This window comes from Diadema antillarum, unplaced genomic scaffold (genome assembly GCF_040938485.1).
Source record: "Diadema antillarum isolate AM-2024a unplaced genomic scaffold, OU_Dant_1.0 seq00000854_RagTag, whole genome shotgun sequence".
NCBI lineage: Eukaryota > Metazoa > Echinodermata > Echinoidea > Diadematoida > Diadematidae > Diadema > Diadema antillarum.
The window spans coordinates 1,979,422-1,999,190 of NW_027271725.1; the positions used below are offsets into that span (position 1 = coordinate 1,979,422).

The 19,769-nt window shown below is 38.9% G+C and overlaps 1 protein-coding gene across 6 annotated transcripts in view; it reads left to right on the plus strand.

The window, feature by feature from the left end:
* The first annotated feature begins 1,933 nt into the window (after positions 1-1,933).
* The window catches only part of LOC139740446 (neuronal acetylcholine receptor subunit alpha-7-like), a 101,465-nt gene continuing 83,629 nt past the window's right edge, over positions 1,934-19,769 (plus strand). For 3 of the 6 annotated variants that reach the window (XM_071651039.1, XM_071651043.1, XM_071651041.1), the window contains exon 1: positions 2,008-2,408. In XM_071651039.1, coding sequence (XP_071507140.1) covers positions 2,342-2,408 — 67 coding nt within the window. In that variant the 5' untranslated portion in view covers positions 2,008-2,341. The other 3 variants (XM_071651040.1, XM_071651042.1, XM_071651044.1) reach the window with 2 other exon arrangements.

A 19,769-nucleotide genomic window follows, 5' to 3' on the forward strand; every position in this document is an offset into this window, starting at 1 on the left:
CGCTGGTGGCAAGAACTTATTTTAACCCTCCTCTCTCTTTCTTTCTCTCTTTCTCTCTCTCTCTCTCTCTCTCTTTCTCTTTTGTGTAAATGCATGTATGTAACACAACAACTGATACAAGGACATGTGTATTGTACCAAAAAAAAAAATGTAAGAAACCATAATCTATGCCCAAATCCTTGTAACTCGCTTACTGAATTGGGCATAAACCTAAACTAATTATACAATTGCATTATCATGTAAACACATTCCTTTCTTTTTTCTCTCTCAAACTGTCAACTGAGATTTTGATATCTATATGATAAACGTTTGAATATAGATTATATACTTTGAAAAATGCATTAATGAAGTGCAATCTGAAACAAGTCATCAGAAAGTTATAAAATCTAGGACACTTTGACAAAGTTTTTTTTTCTTACAACACAGTCATAGGAACCTTCTTCGGAAGCTCTACGTCTTTAAACTCCGGAAGAGACCATGTTGCAGGTGATTGATATGTAGACCTTGAACGTTCTGCTTGATAGACAAAGAGAGTTAAACTTAACTACGGAGAACATTGCTCCGCGCCATCCTGACGACAGAATTGAACTAAGCCAATGCCCCGTGAGAAACAAATACTTACAGTATACGTTAAAACGCAAAAGATTCTGCTACATATTTGTGGTAGCAAACGGAATACGAATCACTGGATCTTTCACACCAGATGAGTTCAACAAAATAACGCGTAAATCACAAAGTGACCGAGAAATTTCGAGCCGGTGGACCCCCTGTATGTCTTTATCCCACGTGTATGTTGTTTCTCACACCGGCGAGGAACAATAATGAAATTGTATTATGCCTCCTATCTGACAATGATGGTGTATCTTTCGATATTTGGTAATTAGCATAACCATTCTGCTTCTATTCTGTTTCAAACCTTCCTGGACACGTTCTTCTTATCATTAAAGGGAAATTGGGCTCTTGCGGAAAGTAGTGCTCGACCATTGACGAGAGAAATGAAAATGAAAGAAAAATGATAGGTGTAAAAGAAGCCAATAGCGAAATAACATAACGACTGGAGAAGCCAACAATTTCGAGTTTAATAAGGATCCATTCTTCTTCAAGTGCATGCTGTCTCTTCAAATATCTATCAAAAATTTTTCGGTCTGTTATAAAGCGACAATGAACATAATCATGAATCATGAAAAATGAAGTGTGTGCAAGTATTCGGGAATTTAAGAAAGCATGTCCTCATCTCTAACGAGGGATAGACCTAAACGTGACGGGGAGTGTTATCACTACTTCATTAAATCCCTAGATTTTCAGAAGCTTTCTTATCTCTCATTCGATCTAAATTGATCTTTCACTCATCAGCTTATTTGATTTTACCATTTTGATTTTCCGTGAAGCGAGTTTCACTTTAATGCCTAATATGGATTATTACGCCATTTCACATTGCATACCTGGGTATGCATGCCTTGTTGCTTTGTACGCATTTCTCGGAGATCAATCAGTTATGACTGAAGCAACGTTATGCATTTCTAATTTTTCTTCCTTTTCAAACGATTATACTCTCAGTTCCCATGGAAACTTATTACAGACCAGCTATATCGGTGGTATAATCAGCAAATCACGTGACAAATTGATATGATGTTTTGTACTTCATACACCCATAAAATGAGCTTACTAATACTGAAATCATTCGTCAAAAGTCCTCCATGGTTTTCTTCAAACAACTCGATTACCGAATCGACTCCCATTTTTGGATTAAGCACAGCAGGATTCATGGAATGCACGGCACGGCGCGAGAGTGTTGTGCGTGCCGCCGTCATAATACTCGTGCGCGGCGCCATCGATCGGACGAGGAAATATGAATTCAGTCCCACGACGCACACGCACGCACTCGTTTACCCGTCTCCTGCGAGCGATTTTGAGCTCACTTTCCCGTTTCCACCACGGAGTGCCGTATGTTGAGCTCGTCAAATGAACTTCGGCGATCGTGGCAGGTAAACGGTCGGTGAGTTGTCTCTGACACTTTCTTATAGACTGTCATCGGCATCTCTCTTTCTCTCTGTCAGCGTTAGATCTTGTCTGCTTCTTCTTGGACTGAGTCATATCCTATTTCGCCTTCCAACAATCAGCATTTAGATCTCAACAAGTGAATTCTGTAAAGAACACACAGATTAGAAGTCAAAACATGGCTGACAGTTACAAGTCTGGATAATTAATTCTGCTTGCACAGCTGTTGGAAGTGAGCACTTCCAACTCAACTTTTGTCACCACATTTGACATTTTCTTACAGATAACGCGGAGTCGAAGTCGGTTTTCCTCTTTTGTATCGGATACTCACAGATATTCAAACATGAAGACCATAATTTCGACGTGGTGGACCTTATCCATGGTTCTGACGATTATTCCCTTTTCTCGAGGTAAGTATATACTATGACATAATCAAAGCTTGTTGTGCACATCTTATATCAAAATTGTTTTGTCGAGTAATTCTGCTGGCCCTATCAAATTTGGAGAGAGAAAAAGAAAGCAGAAAAAAAAATATAGTGCACTGCGTCATTCAAGGCCAGTGGTGGTTTTCAAGTCTCGACTAGCATTTTTTTTCATCATATCCCATGTCCTTTGTCCTGTTCATATTTTGAGTTGTTGATGACGCTGTGGCGCCGAGCATGTCTTCTTCACGCCATCTGACGGTTACGAGCAGTTTTAGTGCTTGATGTGAAATGGACTTAATGAGCGGTCGAAATGCCAGACACCAAAAATTCCCGGAAAGAAAACTCTATCTTGGTGCCGTTGATTTTTGCCGATTTCCTTCTGTTTATATTTTGGTCCCGATGTCAGCATGATTCTTATTGTATACATTATATTTGAACTGTATAAATCAACATTATTACTCTCTCTTTCTCCTTCTTACACTTGTAAATACTATATACTATATATATGCACGTGGAGCCATTTTGCTCTATGGATTGTAATTACTTTTTTCATCTTTTCCCATTCTTGCGGCCCTCCATTACTTTTTTTTAATCATTGTTCTCTTGTTTTTTAAGCTAATTCTTATTCTCTCACATCTTCATACTTTCTTTTTTTACCAACTATGTAAGTATAGTTCCGATCTTTCCTGATGGGTCAAAGATTCATTAGTTTTTATCCTAAGTTAAAGCAAACATATCTTTCGAGCCCCATAAGGATATCATGATCAAGAAAAAAAAAAGCCCTCTCCCCAAATAAAAAAGAGAGAAAATCTCCTGCACTTTTCAGTAATTTCTTGACCTTGTTTCATTTTAATCGTGTAAGTGACTCAGGGAGGGCTCATCTCACAAGACGCTCTGTGACGTAATTCTAATTATAAGGATTTTTCCGCTGACTCGTTATTTATTGAATGAGTGGTAAGCCTTCGACTCAAGTAGCTTCGACCGAATTAATATCCATTTCATTAGAGCAGTTTGGCATACGAGCTTATTGGACTCGCAAGAGGGTTAACAGAAAACAAATTCATTTCGAATGTGCGTTTGTATCTAGAAGTAAACATTTGACATTCTTCATAAAAAGCCAATCAAATCTAATTTGATTGGAAGTATTACACCGCGCGCTACGCTGAGCAAAGGGCATCTTGGGAATTTGAATGCAATCACGTCACGAATATTATTGAAGTGTTGGAAACGTTTGTTACGAATGCAGAATGAGGAGCATAGCAAAACCCTAGCTCAAATATTGATATTGCGAAGCCTGATTTGGGGAAATTTGCGTCGCGATGTTGAGCGAGTTTTTGAATTCCTGTAACCCTTAGACGGAATGGGGAAAAACTCTACCCGAAAAGAGAGAAACTAGGAGCGGAAATATAGGCGCAGGCCAAGCGTTCGTGCTAAATATGTTTACTTGCATGGGTACGTTATAGTGAAAAGACGTCACCAAAAGAGAGAGAAAGAGAAAGAATATATATGTATATATATTTCTTTATGTATGTATGTATATATATATATATATATATATCAAGAGTTAAAAACTTAATAGGGAGAGAGAGGGAGAGATGAATACTAGTACTCTCAAGAGAGACTCTCGCAAGTGAGAGAAATATAAAACAGATTTTGCATTCTTCGTTATCGACCCGCAAAATTTAACAAATGACAGAGTGGTGAATAAATGGATCACTTTGGCCGCGCCAAAGTGATGTGATTTGAACCTCAAATTATTGTTATTCCGCAGTGTTTGTGCTGACAACTCGAGCGTAAAACGAATAATAAATGAACAAAAGAACCATCAAAACCTTGTCTCGATTTCCGTTCTAACAATATTTGCGAAGCCTCATTAACGATATGAATACTTCGACACATGTCTTTCAATTTTTTTTTTCGATGTGCGTAGCCTTCAACTTGTTACGAATCGTTAAGTGGACTCAGACATAATTTCGCCGACATTACACGCGTTTGTGGTCACCGTCAGTCATGGGTGATTTCCCCCATATGACTCGGGCAAAAGTGCCATGCTTGTCAAAACAGTTATAGCAATTTGAATCAAAACTGAAGTCTTTTCTGTTTTATCCTCGTATGATGTAAGTTCCAAGCATTCACGCGTCATCTCGCCTTATGTACCTGTCTTCACTGTTTCCCATTCTTCACTACAAGTAGGGTGATCTGATCAGCATTCCATTACATATAGACTCGTATGGGGTTATCATCTATTAAACTGGACATTTATTTGATTAAGACTAAATTTCACTTCACATTTCCCATTTATCCTCTGGTAAATCGGCAACACGATATTATTTGCCGTGTGCAAATGCTGAAGGCAGCGAGGTATTGGAAGATGGCCGCACCTCAAACACAAAACTCTGACCAGAAGTGTCTAGCATATAGACAGCTGACTCTAGATCGGAAATGAAGTTTTAATGCAAATGCTGGATCTCGCTTTGTTAAAAAAGAAGATTTTACTGTCATATGTATTTTTTCTTTTGTGGGAGTTCTCTTTTTTTTATTGAAGGGCGCAGCTTAAACACAGGGACAAAGAGCTCTATAGCCAAGTTTTTGTCGTATTAAAAGCACCACTCAGGCATTTTTCATAAAATGGAAGATGACATAACATTTGAACTGGTCACTTTAAATTGCTTTCAACTTGTGATGGGAAATGGTGGAGTCTATGAAATAAAGAGAGAGCCATGCAGGGATGGCTTGCCAGTACATTTATTACACGATGGAGTAAAGTTTAACCTCATTTCTCTCTTGTTCCTTAACGTTTTCTTTCGAATCAACCGACCATTCCATTTCCCCTGCCTTGAACAATAATCACTCAAAAAGTTCCCCTATTGGAATGGTGCTATCCTTTTTATACACCCCTCCCCTTATTGAGTCACAAAAGGATAGACTGACATGATTCAAGCTCTCTTGACACGATGGTCATTTGTTGCGTCGTTGTTTTTGTTGTTGTTGTTGTTGTTGAAAAATGTTTTATTTCAATTCAATTCAATTCAATTCAATGTTTTATTTCATTTTTCGACAAAAAAGATATGAACATCACTTTTTTGATAACAGAAATTAAGGTGCGTAAAAGTATAACATGAAAGAATGTATATACAATGATTGTACCACCTTATAATTATACACTATCATATAACTCAAGTGACTAGAAGTAATTATACAGTTTGCAAAATTCGAAAAATGGAGGGACCCACTAAAAAGACAAAGCTTGTAGATTGTGGGCCCCTCAATTTCGATTCCATCATCCATGGTCTGTTACAAATTGAACATTCCGTAACATTTGAAACATTGTATAAGTCAGCATACTACATCTAAATGAATTATGGGACTGTAATTGTGTTAATTTCTAATTATTATGCATTGCAAAGATATACACTGATGCATATCAATAACATTCATATATTCGTCACAGCAATAATGGGATCGACCATTGATAAGGGGTCAAACAAAAAAAAACATACTATATATACATGTAAATATAATTATGTACATACATATTATCTATATATATTCCATGTCTCTCCATAATCCTTATCCTTGTTACCCCTCCAGGTATACCTCACTCAAACACAGATACACAAGCACACAAACACACACCCACACACACACACACACACACACACACACACACACATACACACACAAACACAAAGTCTGTTCATTAAACACATCCACACCCGAGTAGACTTCCGAGACCTAAGAAAGATCGACCTACTATATATTTCCTGAAAATTATATAAACCAATTAAATTATCAAATGCTGATGAAGTTTCACTTTCATCCCTCCTCAATGCTTTATAAGTACGTTTTGATGTTATATCTTCTATAATATGATATATCATATATTTTATTCTGCAAATAAAATTCATTTTTTGATTGCGCATCCGCCATATTCAGTTCTCGTTTTAATGTACCCTTCCATAATGACGGTGTACGTAAAGCTAAAAGTATTTTATATATTTTGCCGATCATTTCTTCACTAATTTCCAATCTCAAAACTCTCTTCTCAGCTTATATATGCCATTTACATCTACCAACTGATAAACTTTATACATTCCTAAGAAATCAACTTTTATCAAACACTGTCATGTAAATTTAGTAACGGTCATAGTTATTATCGATCACAATCGAAATCGAAGATTTAAAGGATATAATTATTTTGTATTGTATAATGTACATTTATTTATTGGTTTTGTTGACCCATTGTCAAGAATCGATTATATTATTAAAATATTATTGCGGGGACGGGTATATTTAAGAACGCAGTTACTGTGTATTATTTGTGTGTATAAAAGTGAGAAATTTGACACAACGACAGTCCTAAGAATAATTTTTTCAATATTTTGTAATACGTTTGAAATGTCACGCAGCTAGCAACAATAACTGAATGTTCAATTGTAATCAAAGATGGATGATGGAATCGAAATAAATATTGTCTGTCTGAAAAAAAAAGTTTGACAAAAGATAAAAACAAGAAGTCATCAATATCGCAAGAAAGTTATGATTGACTCGTCAAACGAATGGACATAATGCATTAAAAGTTTCACACCAACGTCGACAACAGGAACGACACACGACGGCGGGGGAGGGGGGGGGAGGGGAGTGCCTGTTTTCTTTTGTCGACCCTGTGCTCGTCATCTTTCGAGGGTCGTCCGTCAGCGAGATAGTGCGAAGTGCTGTAATTACCTCGCAAGACGAGTCTGGCATACCGACATGACTGCCATATTTTGATACCCCTCTCCATCCTCGTGTGTCAACCAACCTATTTTATTTTGGGGGATTAATCTCGAGACGCTTCCCCTCTTCTGCTTTTCAGTTACGAAAAAACATACTTTATCTCCATCGAGACTGACTATATGGAAAATAAGAAAGATAAAGGAAGAATATTCTAAAAGGCACTATGTTCACGAAATGGTGTACGGTATCTCAGATTGAGTGCTAGTATACGAGTGCGGAGTGACAGGATATTGATATTCTGTTTGGTAGAAGGAATTCTTTTAACTTCCTTGATTTGATGAAATGAGTGTACAAACTGTCAGCTTAAAACACAATATAGGCGGGAAATATATGTTATTCAATAAAAAAAAATGTGTGACATCGCTTTTGTTAGTCCTGAAGGGCTTGGTGCTTTGATTATCGTCGGTCAATGGATTTCAGTTATAAACCGGATTTGATTTGGAGTACTTTGTGCAAGCATGTAACTTTCCATTCACGCTCATTCGGGGAGGGGGGGGGGGGAGGGAATCGGAAAGGGAAATAAAATGAATAAAAGGGGAAAGGGTTAAGTCATATTCTAAAGACGCTAAAATATTTGGTTCAAGATAATTTGATGACCATTGGGTTGTTCATTAATTTCTTCTATTGTTAGTGTAAATCTTCAAGAACCAGAAAGCACAATGTTTTTTCCTCTCTCAGGTGGTCACTGTGGGCCCCTAAAATGGTGACGAAAACTGACAAAGTAAGTTATTACCGTCGTCTTTCAAAGCATTATCATTATAGGCACAGGCATGCGCATTGGCTCAATCTCCCGAAAGTAATGATTAATGCGTCATAATTACTTATGTCGTAATGCTTGAATCATGCCACACCTTAAATGTGTAAATGATATCAGGAATCTTTGTTGCAGTAAACTTTTTTTAAAATGATTTTCGAGCATATCATATTCCTTGATAGATATATTCATATGAACAGAATGATACTTTTTCAACTCTAACGTGCGCTGGAGTGTGTCTAACATCTCCTGGAACATCACACGCAGCCCAGTGAACGAATTTCTGCAGTTCCTTTAACTTGAGCAACCCTGATGTGAACTGTGTATTGTACATGCCTGACATACGCGAAGAAAATGAACTGATACAAGCCACTAGCATTTCATTTCGCAGGGAGTAATTATTCCATGGCGGCTAATTCAAATTCGTCTTGCCGTCCATTTATCTAAAATAAACCTCGGGGCATTTCCTTTTGACGTTTCTAACCGCACCATAATCCATGTAAGTTGGCAACTTCGCAAAATTCCTCTCGCAAATTTGAGCGATTACCGAGCATGCCGAAAGTGGTGCCACAATATTATTTGAATTTGAACGCGGATTTACTTATTAAGGGTCTGTCTCTCAGAAGTTTCTCTTTCTGCAAGAAATTTACAAATATGCGGCCTCTCCGACTGTGCTGAAGCATTTTTCCTACACACTCCAATAACTCCCGAACAAACACTCCCCGGCAAAACCCCGGTCTAAGCCCGCAGTGCATGATCTGCTGTGCGCCTCACCATGTCACATGCCATATAGACAAACGATCCATCCCGTCTTGGGAACGTCTTGTGAATAGGCGACAGGCACGTGTGACCTACCTCTTATCATCAAATTCCATTACAGCCAAGTTCATGCATGACAATTTTACACAGATAGAGGTTGAAGACTTCATCACACTCTGACATACACTCATGCATGTATGCCAATTATTCATTATGTATTTGAAAGATGATGAATAAAATCGCGAGAAGGGAAAACGCTTAAAAGATTACCAATTCATTTGAAGGCCTCACTCTATATCTAATGAGGACTACTAGTATTCTTAATGCTGTTAATCGGTTTCAATTTGGAACAATAACAAGCAGCAAATTTCAACGCTTTACATACCGTTATAACCTTTTCATTTTTGTTTAAGGGAGGGGGTCATCATAACAATGTTTGTGATCTGTGTGTGATCATGTGTCTGCCTGCATATATACTTAGGATTGATTCTCCTCGTAAAAAACAAACAAACAAACAAATAAAACGACAATGACAAAAACCCAATGTCTTTATGTTCATATTTATGTATAATAGGATATTTTGTTTCTTGATTATATGATTAATATGATGCAAAACCAAAATGAGGTGATATTGAGCGTTGTAATCTCATGAAATATATTTCTGGGGGAAAAAAGAAGAAATCATCGAGCGGCGGTATACAATGTGATCATGAAATAGCAGCAGTTACATATCTCACAGCGTTAGTTTATACAGTCTGGGATTTCTTTACCTTCCCTGCTGACACAAGATGAAACTTTGGTTTCATCTTTTATTTTCATTACTCATGTTACAGTTCTCTTATGGCTACATCATTCATCTTCTATATATATTATGGTGTATGTAAGAGAGTTTAGACACAATTAGTATGTCATACATTACTATGGATTTTACATATTGTTGTGTGTATGTTATAATGCAAATTACACATTACAGTTATGCAAGTATGTGGACGTATATTGTGTACTTATTATGTAAAATTTATATAATGATTATTCAACATCAGCAATGTTAATGATGATTATAATTTGGTGTAAGTATGTGTCTGCTATGATTATGTTAGGGTGTGTGAGTGTATAAAATACCTACGTAAAATATAGTATATGTCTATCACTCTTGTATGATACTTCAATTCCCGTATAGATGAAGAGGCCCCGTTGGCGGCTCTCCTTCCTGTTTTACTTATGCCATGAGAAACGCGACGCTTAGGTTCACAAAGCTCAAATTTCACGCGTTCTAATGCAACCAGAGGCTTTCAAATTTAATCACTCTTCTCGGCTCTCTCTATGTGCGCACACTCGCGTACACGTGTAGACATGAAGGGAAAAAATGCACTCACTCACTAGGTTGATTACGGAAGAGGTTCTCGCCCTTATTCGATATGATAATTTCTCCCGTCTCATTTGGAACACGGTTACGGTACCGTCTTGTGTCCTATAGGTCCTGTGGCAAGATTGCTTGAATATGAATTACTCACTTTTCTTCATCGCTCGGAGTTACAATTGTTGGGCATGAAAAGAAGAATAAACACACACACAAAAAAATAAATAAATAAACTTCTATCGGTGGGGTGGGTATGTTACCAAGCGTTTACAGCTACTTTTATCGATATTAGTTGGGTTGTATTAAAAAGAAAAAGTTTTGCGCAGGTGTTCTGGCCATTCTCTAAACACATTCCATGCGTAAATCTCATATGTGTTACATGGAATCAGAAATCAAGATGACTGGAGGAAGATCTGAGGACATAAAACATTTTACGTTGTGACGTAATTCCACTCTATAATACGTTTTGATGGCCCTGCCTGCCATGGGTTATATTTGACTGATACCATGTTTCTTGTGGCCCCTTAGAACTCTGTGTGGATGACATTCTCTTTCTGGGTATGCAAATAGACCTTTTGACCCTCATTAATGAAGATCGTTTAAGGGAGGATAACAATCAGAGAAAGTCGCTTCCAGGCATAGTGATTTGATACTGTTTGCATTGTTGTAAATGTATTTGAAACTTGATACAACGCTTGAATATTACCTGTATATATATATATATATATATATATATACTGTAACAGTTCTCGACATCAGCGGTAGTCTTGTGGCCCGATCGGAATCTAAACTTCAAAATGAATTTTCCTATTTCCTTTTATTTCGGACCAATATTTAATTATTATCATAATAAACAGTTAAGATTTAATATTTGAGGATTTTAGTGGCCCGAACTGGCAAAGAGAATAAAGAGTTATATCATATACATATATATAAGTATCCTATGAAAACTTTGTAATGCACGTTTGCGCAAACGGCCATGGATTTGTTTAAGGTTCACCGTATTTTGCCGATGCTATCTTATTTTGATGCCAAATCATGTCTTCTTTCGATAAAGTAATAGGGACCCTTTACGGTCGTTGAAATGATGCGTTATTGCCATGAATTGTTATACGCCTTCCTATATTTGGTCTTCACACAACGCCCCTGAAATATTTCAGAATAGACGTGAGGGAACTGAGGAAGACGTTTATTGGTTTTGTTTTCACGTTTATTGATACGCGGGGAAATGAAATTTCCCACCAAACTCAGCTCACAATTTGCTTCCCACAGCTCGTGCATACTAGCAGTGAATTTATTGTACATTACGGCTCGAAGCTTGTAGGTTTCTCTTGAATCGTAGATGCATTCTCCATTTTAGGTACTTTTCTTATTACAGTCACACACGTAAGATGGTAGTTGGCTTTGAGCGCATAATGCCAACAGCTTTCACGAGGTATGGCGGAAGAAGAAAAGGCGCCCTCCTTTTCTTCTTGTTGTTATGTTGTTATGTTACAAATATATATATATATATATATATATATATATATATATATATATATATATATATGTATATATGTATATATATATATATATATATATATATATGCAATATTCTATAGTATGGCTATAGAGCCACGAATGTTATTCCACAGGCCTACTGTGTGTTTATTTGATTTTAAAATATCGAATATGAATGTCCTTCGGCAATGATATGCGGGTTGAATGTTGCTTGTCACATAAGAGAGCAAATATTCAGCTGAAGGGAAAATAAATGAAGGAAGATATTGTTGGCAGATGCTAATCCAACTGACAGATGTTAGTTACAAAGTCAGATCTGACTCTCTAAGCCTCTTATAGAGATAATGTGTCGCACGTCCAGTATCGGAGTATAATAGGCCCCGTCTACGAAATGGAATATCGTGTCGAGTTTGGTTTTGATTCGCCAAGGAGCTGTCGAGTTAAACAACCTACGACATAATAATGGAAGCTGAAAGAGCGTTGAATATAATGTCAGAATTATTCGGAAGGTTTTTGTGGAATTTTCAACTGACATGAGAATCTTGTTGTTGCTTGTTTTTCACTCACCAGAATTTGTTTCTGATAAAATTGTACAATACAGTAAAAACAGTTGTAACGTAGGATGGCTGGAAGCAAGTATAAGAACATTAAGAGAAAAAGAAATTGTATCTCATACACGAGTGTGTTGTCTCCGAGGAGCATTGGTTATAATCATCAGACCTGTAAGAGGATAACTGATAAGACTTTTGAATTGTTGATTTGAATAGTGACAGTTTCTTTTAAAGGGTTGAATATTAAATGCATTATAATACAAAATATAATTATGTAGTACGTGCTCACTGAAGGTAATTCATTTATTAATAAAGCACGCTGTTTTACTGTACAAGTTACAATCAGCACGTTGTTCTGTCCTTATTCCTCACCTAAAGACGCGGCTAGTACCATGATTAGATACTGGTTGACATTCCGTTCTTTATTATTTTCACCTGATGAAAGAGGGTCGAACATGTTTTTTTTTCGATCTTTTGTTTTGTTTTTTTGTAGGCCCTACTTCAACGACGTTTCTTCAGGAAAATAATCGAATGTTTACTTATCAAAACAGATAACGAAGTTTTTAGAGCTTGATGCTCGCCAGGCTGGCCGAATAGAATATCATTTTTGTCGATAATCATCTGCATTTCAGATGTGTCTTGGCTAAGGAGAAATTAAAGAAATTTTGAAGGGGAACGATATTGCTCTCTTTTCTGTGCTGGTGATATAATTTGGCAGTGTCAAGACATCAGTTTCTTTGCTGTTCCAATCCCTGTTTCTGACCATAATCCAAGCCGAAATTGGCTGTCAAACTAGTCTGCACCAGTGGCGTATCTAGGGAAAACGGCGCCCGGGGCAAGCGCGAAAATTGCGCCCCTAATTTCTGAAAAAGTGTTCGACCCCAACCCCATCCCGGTAGGGACTTCAGACAAAGTCCATATGCTTTTTCAAGCACTTAAAAGGGGTCTTTTGAGGGTGATTTGAATGTAATGAATTTTGATAAATTTTGGCGAGCGAGCGCAGCGAGCGAGCGGAAAATTTTTGTATTTCAGCTTACAAGACATGGAATTCTTGTCATTTTTTGCTTATCAAATCTTAGAATTCTAATCAAGATATACTGACGGCCTTACAGATAACGATTTATACCAACAAACTGAGGGTTTAAAAAATACTCCAAATTAGTACGCGCGAGTGCACCGAAATTTGTATATTTCCACGTCATCATCACGTTTTGTTCTTATCTCTCTTTTTCTCTTTTTGATAAATTTGGCGAGCGAGCGCAGCGAGTGAGCCGAACATTTTTTGTATTTCAGCTTGCAAAACATGGAATTGTTGTCATTTTTTGCTTATTAAATCTTACAATTCTGCTCAAGATATAGTGACGACCTTACAGAAGACGATTTATACCAACAAACTGAGGACTAATACTCTAAATTAGTACGAGCGAGTGAGCCAAAATTTGTGTATTTCCGCGTCATCATTACGTTTTTTTTCTTATCTTTTTTTATTTGTTTTTTTTTTTTGCCTCAACCCCCCCATGTTCATAACCGTTGGCGTCCTTTTGATCCAATCGGCGATCGCTTCAGAATGAATGAAATTGCAGCCGCTGCTCCTTACAACATTTTTCCTGCTAAATATACAATGACATGTGTGAACACAGTAGACATTGTCATTTTATCCGCGTCATCATCACGTTTTGTTCTTACCTTCTTTCTTTGATAAATTTTGGCGAGCGAGCGCAGCGAGCGAGCCGAAAAATTTTGTGTTTTAGCTTACAAAACATGGAATTGTTGTCATATTTTGCTTATTAAATCTTACAATTCTACTCAAGATAGAGTGACGGCCTTATAGATAACGATTTATACCAACAAACTGTGGACTTGAAAAAAATACTCTAAATTGTACGAGCGAGTGAGCCGAAATTTGTATATTTCCGCGTTATCATTACGTTTTGTTCTTATCCTGCTTGATTTTTTTTTGCGCCCCCCTCCCCCTATGTTCGAAACCGTTGGCGCCTTTGTTTTGATCCAATTGGCGATCGCTTCAGAACGAAAGAAATTGCAGTCGCTGCTCCGTGAAACATTTTGCCTGCTAAATATAAAATGACATGTGTGAACACAATAGATATTGTCATTTTATCCGCGTCATCATCATGTTTTGTTCTTACCTTCTTTTTTATATAAATTTTGGCGAGCGAGCGCAGTGAGCGAGCCAAAAATTTTTGTATTTCAGCTGACAGAACATGAAATTCTTGTGTGAACACAATAAACATTGTCATTTTGTCCGTGTCATCATCATGTCTTGTTTTTATCTTGTTTGATTTGGTTTTCTGCCCCCCCCCCCCCACCATTCTCCCTTCCCCCCCCCCCCCCCCCTCTTTCCGGGCGAGTTTGTTTTTCTTTTTCATTTTCTTCTTCTTCTTCTTTTCTTTTTTCTTTTTTTTTTCTTCTTCTTCGTTTTTTTCCTCTTTTTTCTTCTCCTTTCTTTTTTTTTCGTTTTTTGCGCCCCCAAGGAGTGGCGCCCGGGGCACGAGCCCCCCTTGCCCCCCCCCTAGATACGCCACTGGTCTGCACTAAAAGGCATTCCACGTATGCTTTGTCCTTGTTTCCGGAGCTGGAACTGTGTTCTTTTCAAGCGTATTGTGATAAGTTACAAATTATTGGCTTGCGTGTTGAACTGTCGACGGAGCGAGTGGTGGGTATCCTTATGCCTGGAGAAATGTCAGTGAGAAATTCCATCATGAAACACTGGATGAAACAGAGAGCGCGGTAACGAGTGACGTATTTGTTACTCCGTCTGGTCTGGCTTGCAGGGAAAACATCCAATGCATGTCGGTTGCACCCATCTCGTATAATCTGGCTCCATGGCACGCTCGTTGCGTACCCACCTTATCGAATCAGATCCGGGTTACGGTTGGTCTAACCACCGGAATCTGGCATAATACGAATATGCATTCTGCAGATAGCAACATGGGCGTCACCAGGGGGGGTGCGTTGGGTGCGAACGCACCCCCCTTCAGATCCTCAAAAAAAAAAAAAAAAAAAAAAACTTCAGTCTGCCAGCGACCTCAACGCCGCACGCTAAATAATTATTCTTTTCTATTTTTTTTTTTTTTTTGCACCAGGGACAAAAAAAAAAAAACAAACCCAAAGAATCATGGGCAAAAGCAATTCGCACCCCTGGCTCTGGCAGCACTGATTTTATACATATCTACTAGTATTGTATACAGTGTTTACTATTTATCGACCCGGTACTGTACATCCGTGCGATACGGAGCACGTACACGTTTGCATGTACGTGTGCTACTTACAAGTATGTAGGGTCTATGTACGTTACTTCTGACCAATCCATATTGCCAGCCCAAGAGCGAGCCTTAGCGTCATTAAAAAAAAAAAAAAAAAAAAAAAAAAATGGAGGGGCAAGCATATGGAGGGGGGGGGGGGCTCCACCCCCCCTCAATCCGTTGGTTAAAAAAAAAAGACTCACCAAAATAGCAATTCAAGGGTTTAGTAAACTGCTTTTGAATGAAAGGGTGATCAAGAAATAAGATATTTTTCTATGATTACTTTTAACCATAATTACATAGGTATATAGTGTGAAACATTGTTCAAAAATCCCGGACCCGACAAAAGATTGTGATTCAGCATGATTCCTGGTTGGCATTCTGCACATAAGCAGGATGTGCGCAGTGTACTCAGAACATCCGAACGGCAAACAGAGTCACTACAATGTTGCGCAATGTAATGTAGAATGAACACCTTTGTACCTTTTTGCGCTTCGTTATATCAAAGCTAGATCATTGATTTTGCAGAGTTGCTTTACATACTAGTCTATATAAAAATGTCTTGCATTGCCAATAAAAAGACTTGACCAGGGCTAATTCCTAATTTTTCCATGTATGTAATACACACACACAAACAAACACGCACAAATAGGGAATGCTCTAAAGTGCAGATTTTGGACATCCTTCCCCCGCTTGGTCACTTCGACGCCACCTCGCTGGTCATACCTCCCCAGTCATGAACATAAACCGACACCCTTGACTACCAGTGGCGGATCCAGGGGGAGGGGCGCACCGGGCTTCCCCCCTCCCCTTAATTTCCAAAGCGAAAAAATATAGCTTCAAACGGCAGTTTTTGGACTGTAAAATGTCAAAATTTTCAAGCTCGCTCGCTCCGCTCGCTCGCATTTAGTCTTAATGCCATTCTCCTGAAGTTGCTTCAGTAATTGCCGGCAGTTGCGCCCAGTGCGCCCCCCCCCCCCCTTAATTTCCAAAGCAAAAAAGATATAGCTCAAACGGCAGTTTTGGGACTGTAAAACGTCAAAATTTTCAAGCTCGCTCGCATTTAATCTTTATGCAATTCTTCTGATGTTACTGCCAGTAGTTGTCAGCAGTTGCGCCCGGTGCGCCCCCTCCCCCTTAATTTCCAAAGCGAAAAAAATTAGCTATTTTTTTACTGTAAAATGTCAAAATTTTCAAGCTCGCTCTCTGTGCTCGCTCACATTGAATCGTTATGCAATTCACCTAATGTTGCTGCCAGTAATTGCCAGCAGTTGCGCCCGGTGCGCCCCCCCCCCCCTTAATTTCTAAAGCAGTTTTTGGACTGTAAAATGTAAAATTTTCAAGCTCGCTCGCATTTGATTGTTATGCAATTCTCCTGATGTTGCTGCCAGTAATTGCCGGTAGTTGCGCCCGGTGCGCCCCCCCCCCCCCCTTTATTTGCAAAGCGAGAAAATATGGCTCCAAATGGCAGTTTTTGGACTGTAAACTGTCAAAATCTTCAAGCTCGCTCTCTTCGCTCGCTCGCATTTAATTGTTATGCCATTTACCTGATGTTGCTGCCAGTAATATTGCCAGCAGTTGCGCCCGGTGCCCCCCCCCCCCTTAATTTCCAAAGCAAAAAAATATGGCTACAAACGGCAGTTTTTGTACTGTAAAATGTCAAAAATTTCAAGCTCGCTCCGCTCGCTCGCATGTAGTCGTTATGCCATTCTCCTGATATTGCTGCCAGTAATTTGTCGTTTCACACCGTCATTCCATAATCCATTTATGGGGGGGGACAAACCCCTCCGACAACCCCCCCCCCCCTTGCTCGTTCCCCTTGCTCGGGCTCGGTCGCGTTCATGACATCAGTGTAAGAATTATTACTAGAAGTTTATCTAAATTATACCATTTATAGGCAAATTGTTCAATAACAATTTACTTCAAAATGTACTGATACCTTAAACAAGTGGGACTGTTTCAAGTCGATAAAACACGCAAAAAGCCTGCATCAAGTTGCACCATTTACAACATCAAAATGCAAAAACTTCTCATCGTGGGAGGAGCGGGGGGGGGGACAACAGGCATTTCCACACCCTCCCCCCCCCCCCCTTGCTCGCTCCCTCGCATACTAACACACGCCTCCCCACCCCAAGATGAAATCCTAGCTACGCCGGAGCCCTTTCTCCGCTTGGTTTCCCTAAAAAAAAAACCCAGTATAGTCTAGGGATTGAGAGCTTCCTATATTCCAAATGTCTGTCAAAAAAAATCTCGTTACATTCAGTGTCAAAACGCACCCCCCTTGAAAAAAAGCTGGTGACGCCCCTGAGCAAGAGTATTTTGTTAGCCCTGTCGACGCAAATCAGGCCAACCCGCCAAATTACGCTATCTCTGACGAATGACAGGTTTAAAAATCATTCTATTGACCTCTACAAATTACCCACACCTCCTGACGTAATCCAGCGAGCCATTACTGTCATTGAATAAGCAGGAAAATGTGATCAGCGTAGTGGTAACTATACAGTTCCGTATTTTTCGTCTTGGGTGATATGACTGTAATCCGCCAATGTCATGCATGACTATCTAGACGCGTATGGTGGAAAGATTTCATCAATATTTAGATTAACCAATTGCGTTATTTCTGCCAATAAACATGCTGAGATAGAGACTACTATGAAAGAGTACTGCCCTTCGAAGGCCTTTCTTAACGAGATGGCAATCTGTCATTGGATTAACCCGAATTTCCATGTCTAGTTATCCTATCCCATCCTACTTTGGCATGTGTTGTTCTCATGCTTCGTCGAAATTCGACACTCCAAGCCACATGAACTCCAAGAGTGATAGAAGATATCGGTCAACAAAATACCTCACCAATCGAGATTGATTTGTGAGTACCTGGGATTGAATGGGACGGATGCCTTCTTGGGGTTTGGTGGAAGATTAATCGTAGACCATACGAACGCATGTCATAATCGCTTGACATGATGCGCGATTTCTGGTGTGAAGCCAACAGACAGATGTGGAGATTCAATATACGGTTCCATGATGTGTGTCATAGAGCTCCCATTCAGTTCACACCAATTAATGTTCAGGGTAGTCCTTCTGGCTGGCGCCTTTCATCTCGACATTCAAGAACCTTGGCACTCCGAGGTCCCGGAGCTGTAGGTACATGTATATAGTAGTGTAGTTGGTAAATTAGCGATCAATTTTTACGTCAGTTTTGATGAATATTTAACGGGAGAGTTATTGTGATGTAGAGATATTATTGAGAAATCACCACATCATCGTATTTGCGTAGATGGTAACAGACAATACCAATGTTCGAAGGCTGTGAGATTTTGACATTTCGAAACTTTCTCATTTCACAACCGATTTGATGAAACCGCCACTGTACTTGGCTTTAATCCATGCGTTAAGGTCAAAATAAACATCAAGTACCATTCTACTGCATTATTGCGTGGAATTCAACAATTCACAATTTGGCATATTTTTAGATACTTCGTTGTCTCTGTGTTGCATTCAAGCCTTTCAAAACATGGACAAGTACTATCACTTTGAAATAATTGGTTGATATCACAAATTGCCAGTTGCTGATGACAGTCTCGGCAGTTCAACGCATGGAGATTCTTTTTGGCACTGCCTACTTTGTTTGACTTCATTTAAAGACAGCGGTTAACCCTCCTCTCATTTTCATATAAAGCGCTGTTTGACGATTGGATGTAAATTGTGACATACATTATCTACAGATCTAAAACAAATGCCTGATAATTCATTCTTTCAGTGCAATAGTTGCTTGTTTGATTTGAACTCTTTGAAATCTCTACTGCCAATAATGGTGTGTTTGAAGATCAACGTACTTTTTGAAGGAAGGCGGGAATCCACTACGTCTGCATCAACATGGCGTGAGAGAATGACCGTACAATGTAATCAAATGTTGTTGGGGACTACCTTGACCTTTCCAAGTATTGCCTTTATCAACAAAATCCTACAGGCCTGGAATGCTACTCAAAACATAATGCAAGCTAGTATCGCTTACACAGTAATCAGGAGGGAAGCTCTGCACAAGTCTAATAAATACGACCGCTGATAATTTCTTGCTAGTCAACCGCTTCTGTTACGATTAGTTCCTGGACTGCTCTAAACATGAGCTTCATTGACCGCTGAAAGCATCCCTTCCACTCCTAATACACATAATTGTCCCTTAACCCTGGATTGAACGAAAAATCTCTGGCATTCATAGAGAGGAAAGATTTCATAAAGGGCGATATGCTTATAATATACGCTTTCAAGCCATCACTCTGCAGACGTTTTCATGTTCATGAATTATGGCGCCAGGATGATTCACGTCACATAGCATCTGTAATATTTGACGTCAAACTAGCACATCACAGGCCTATCAACCAT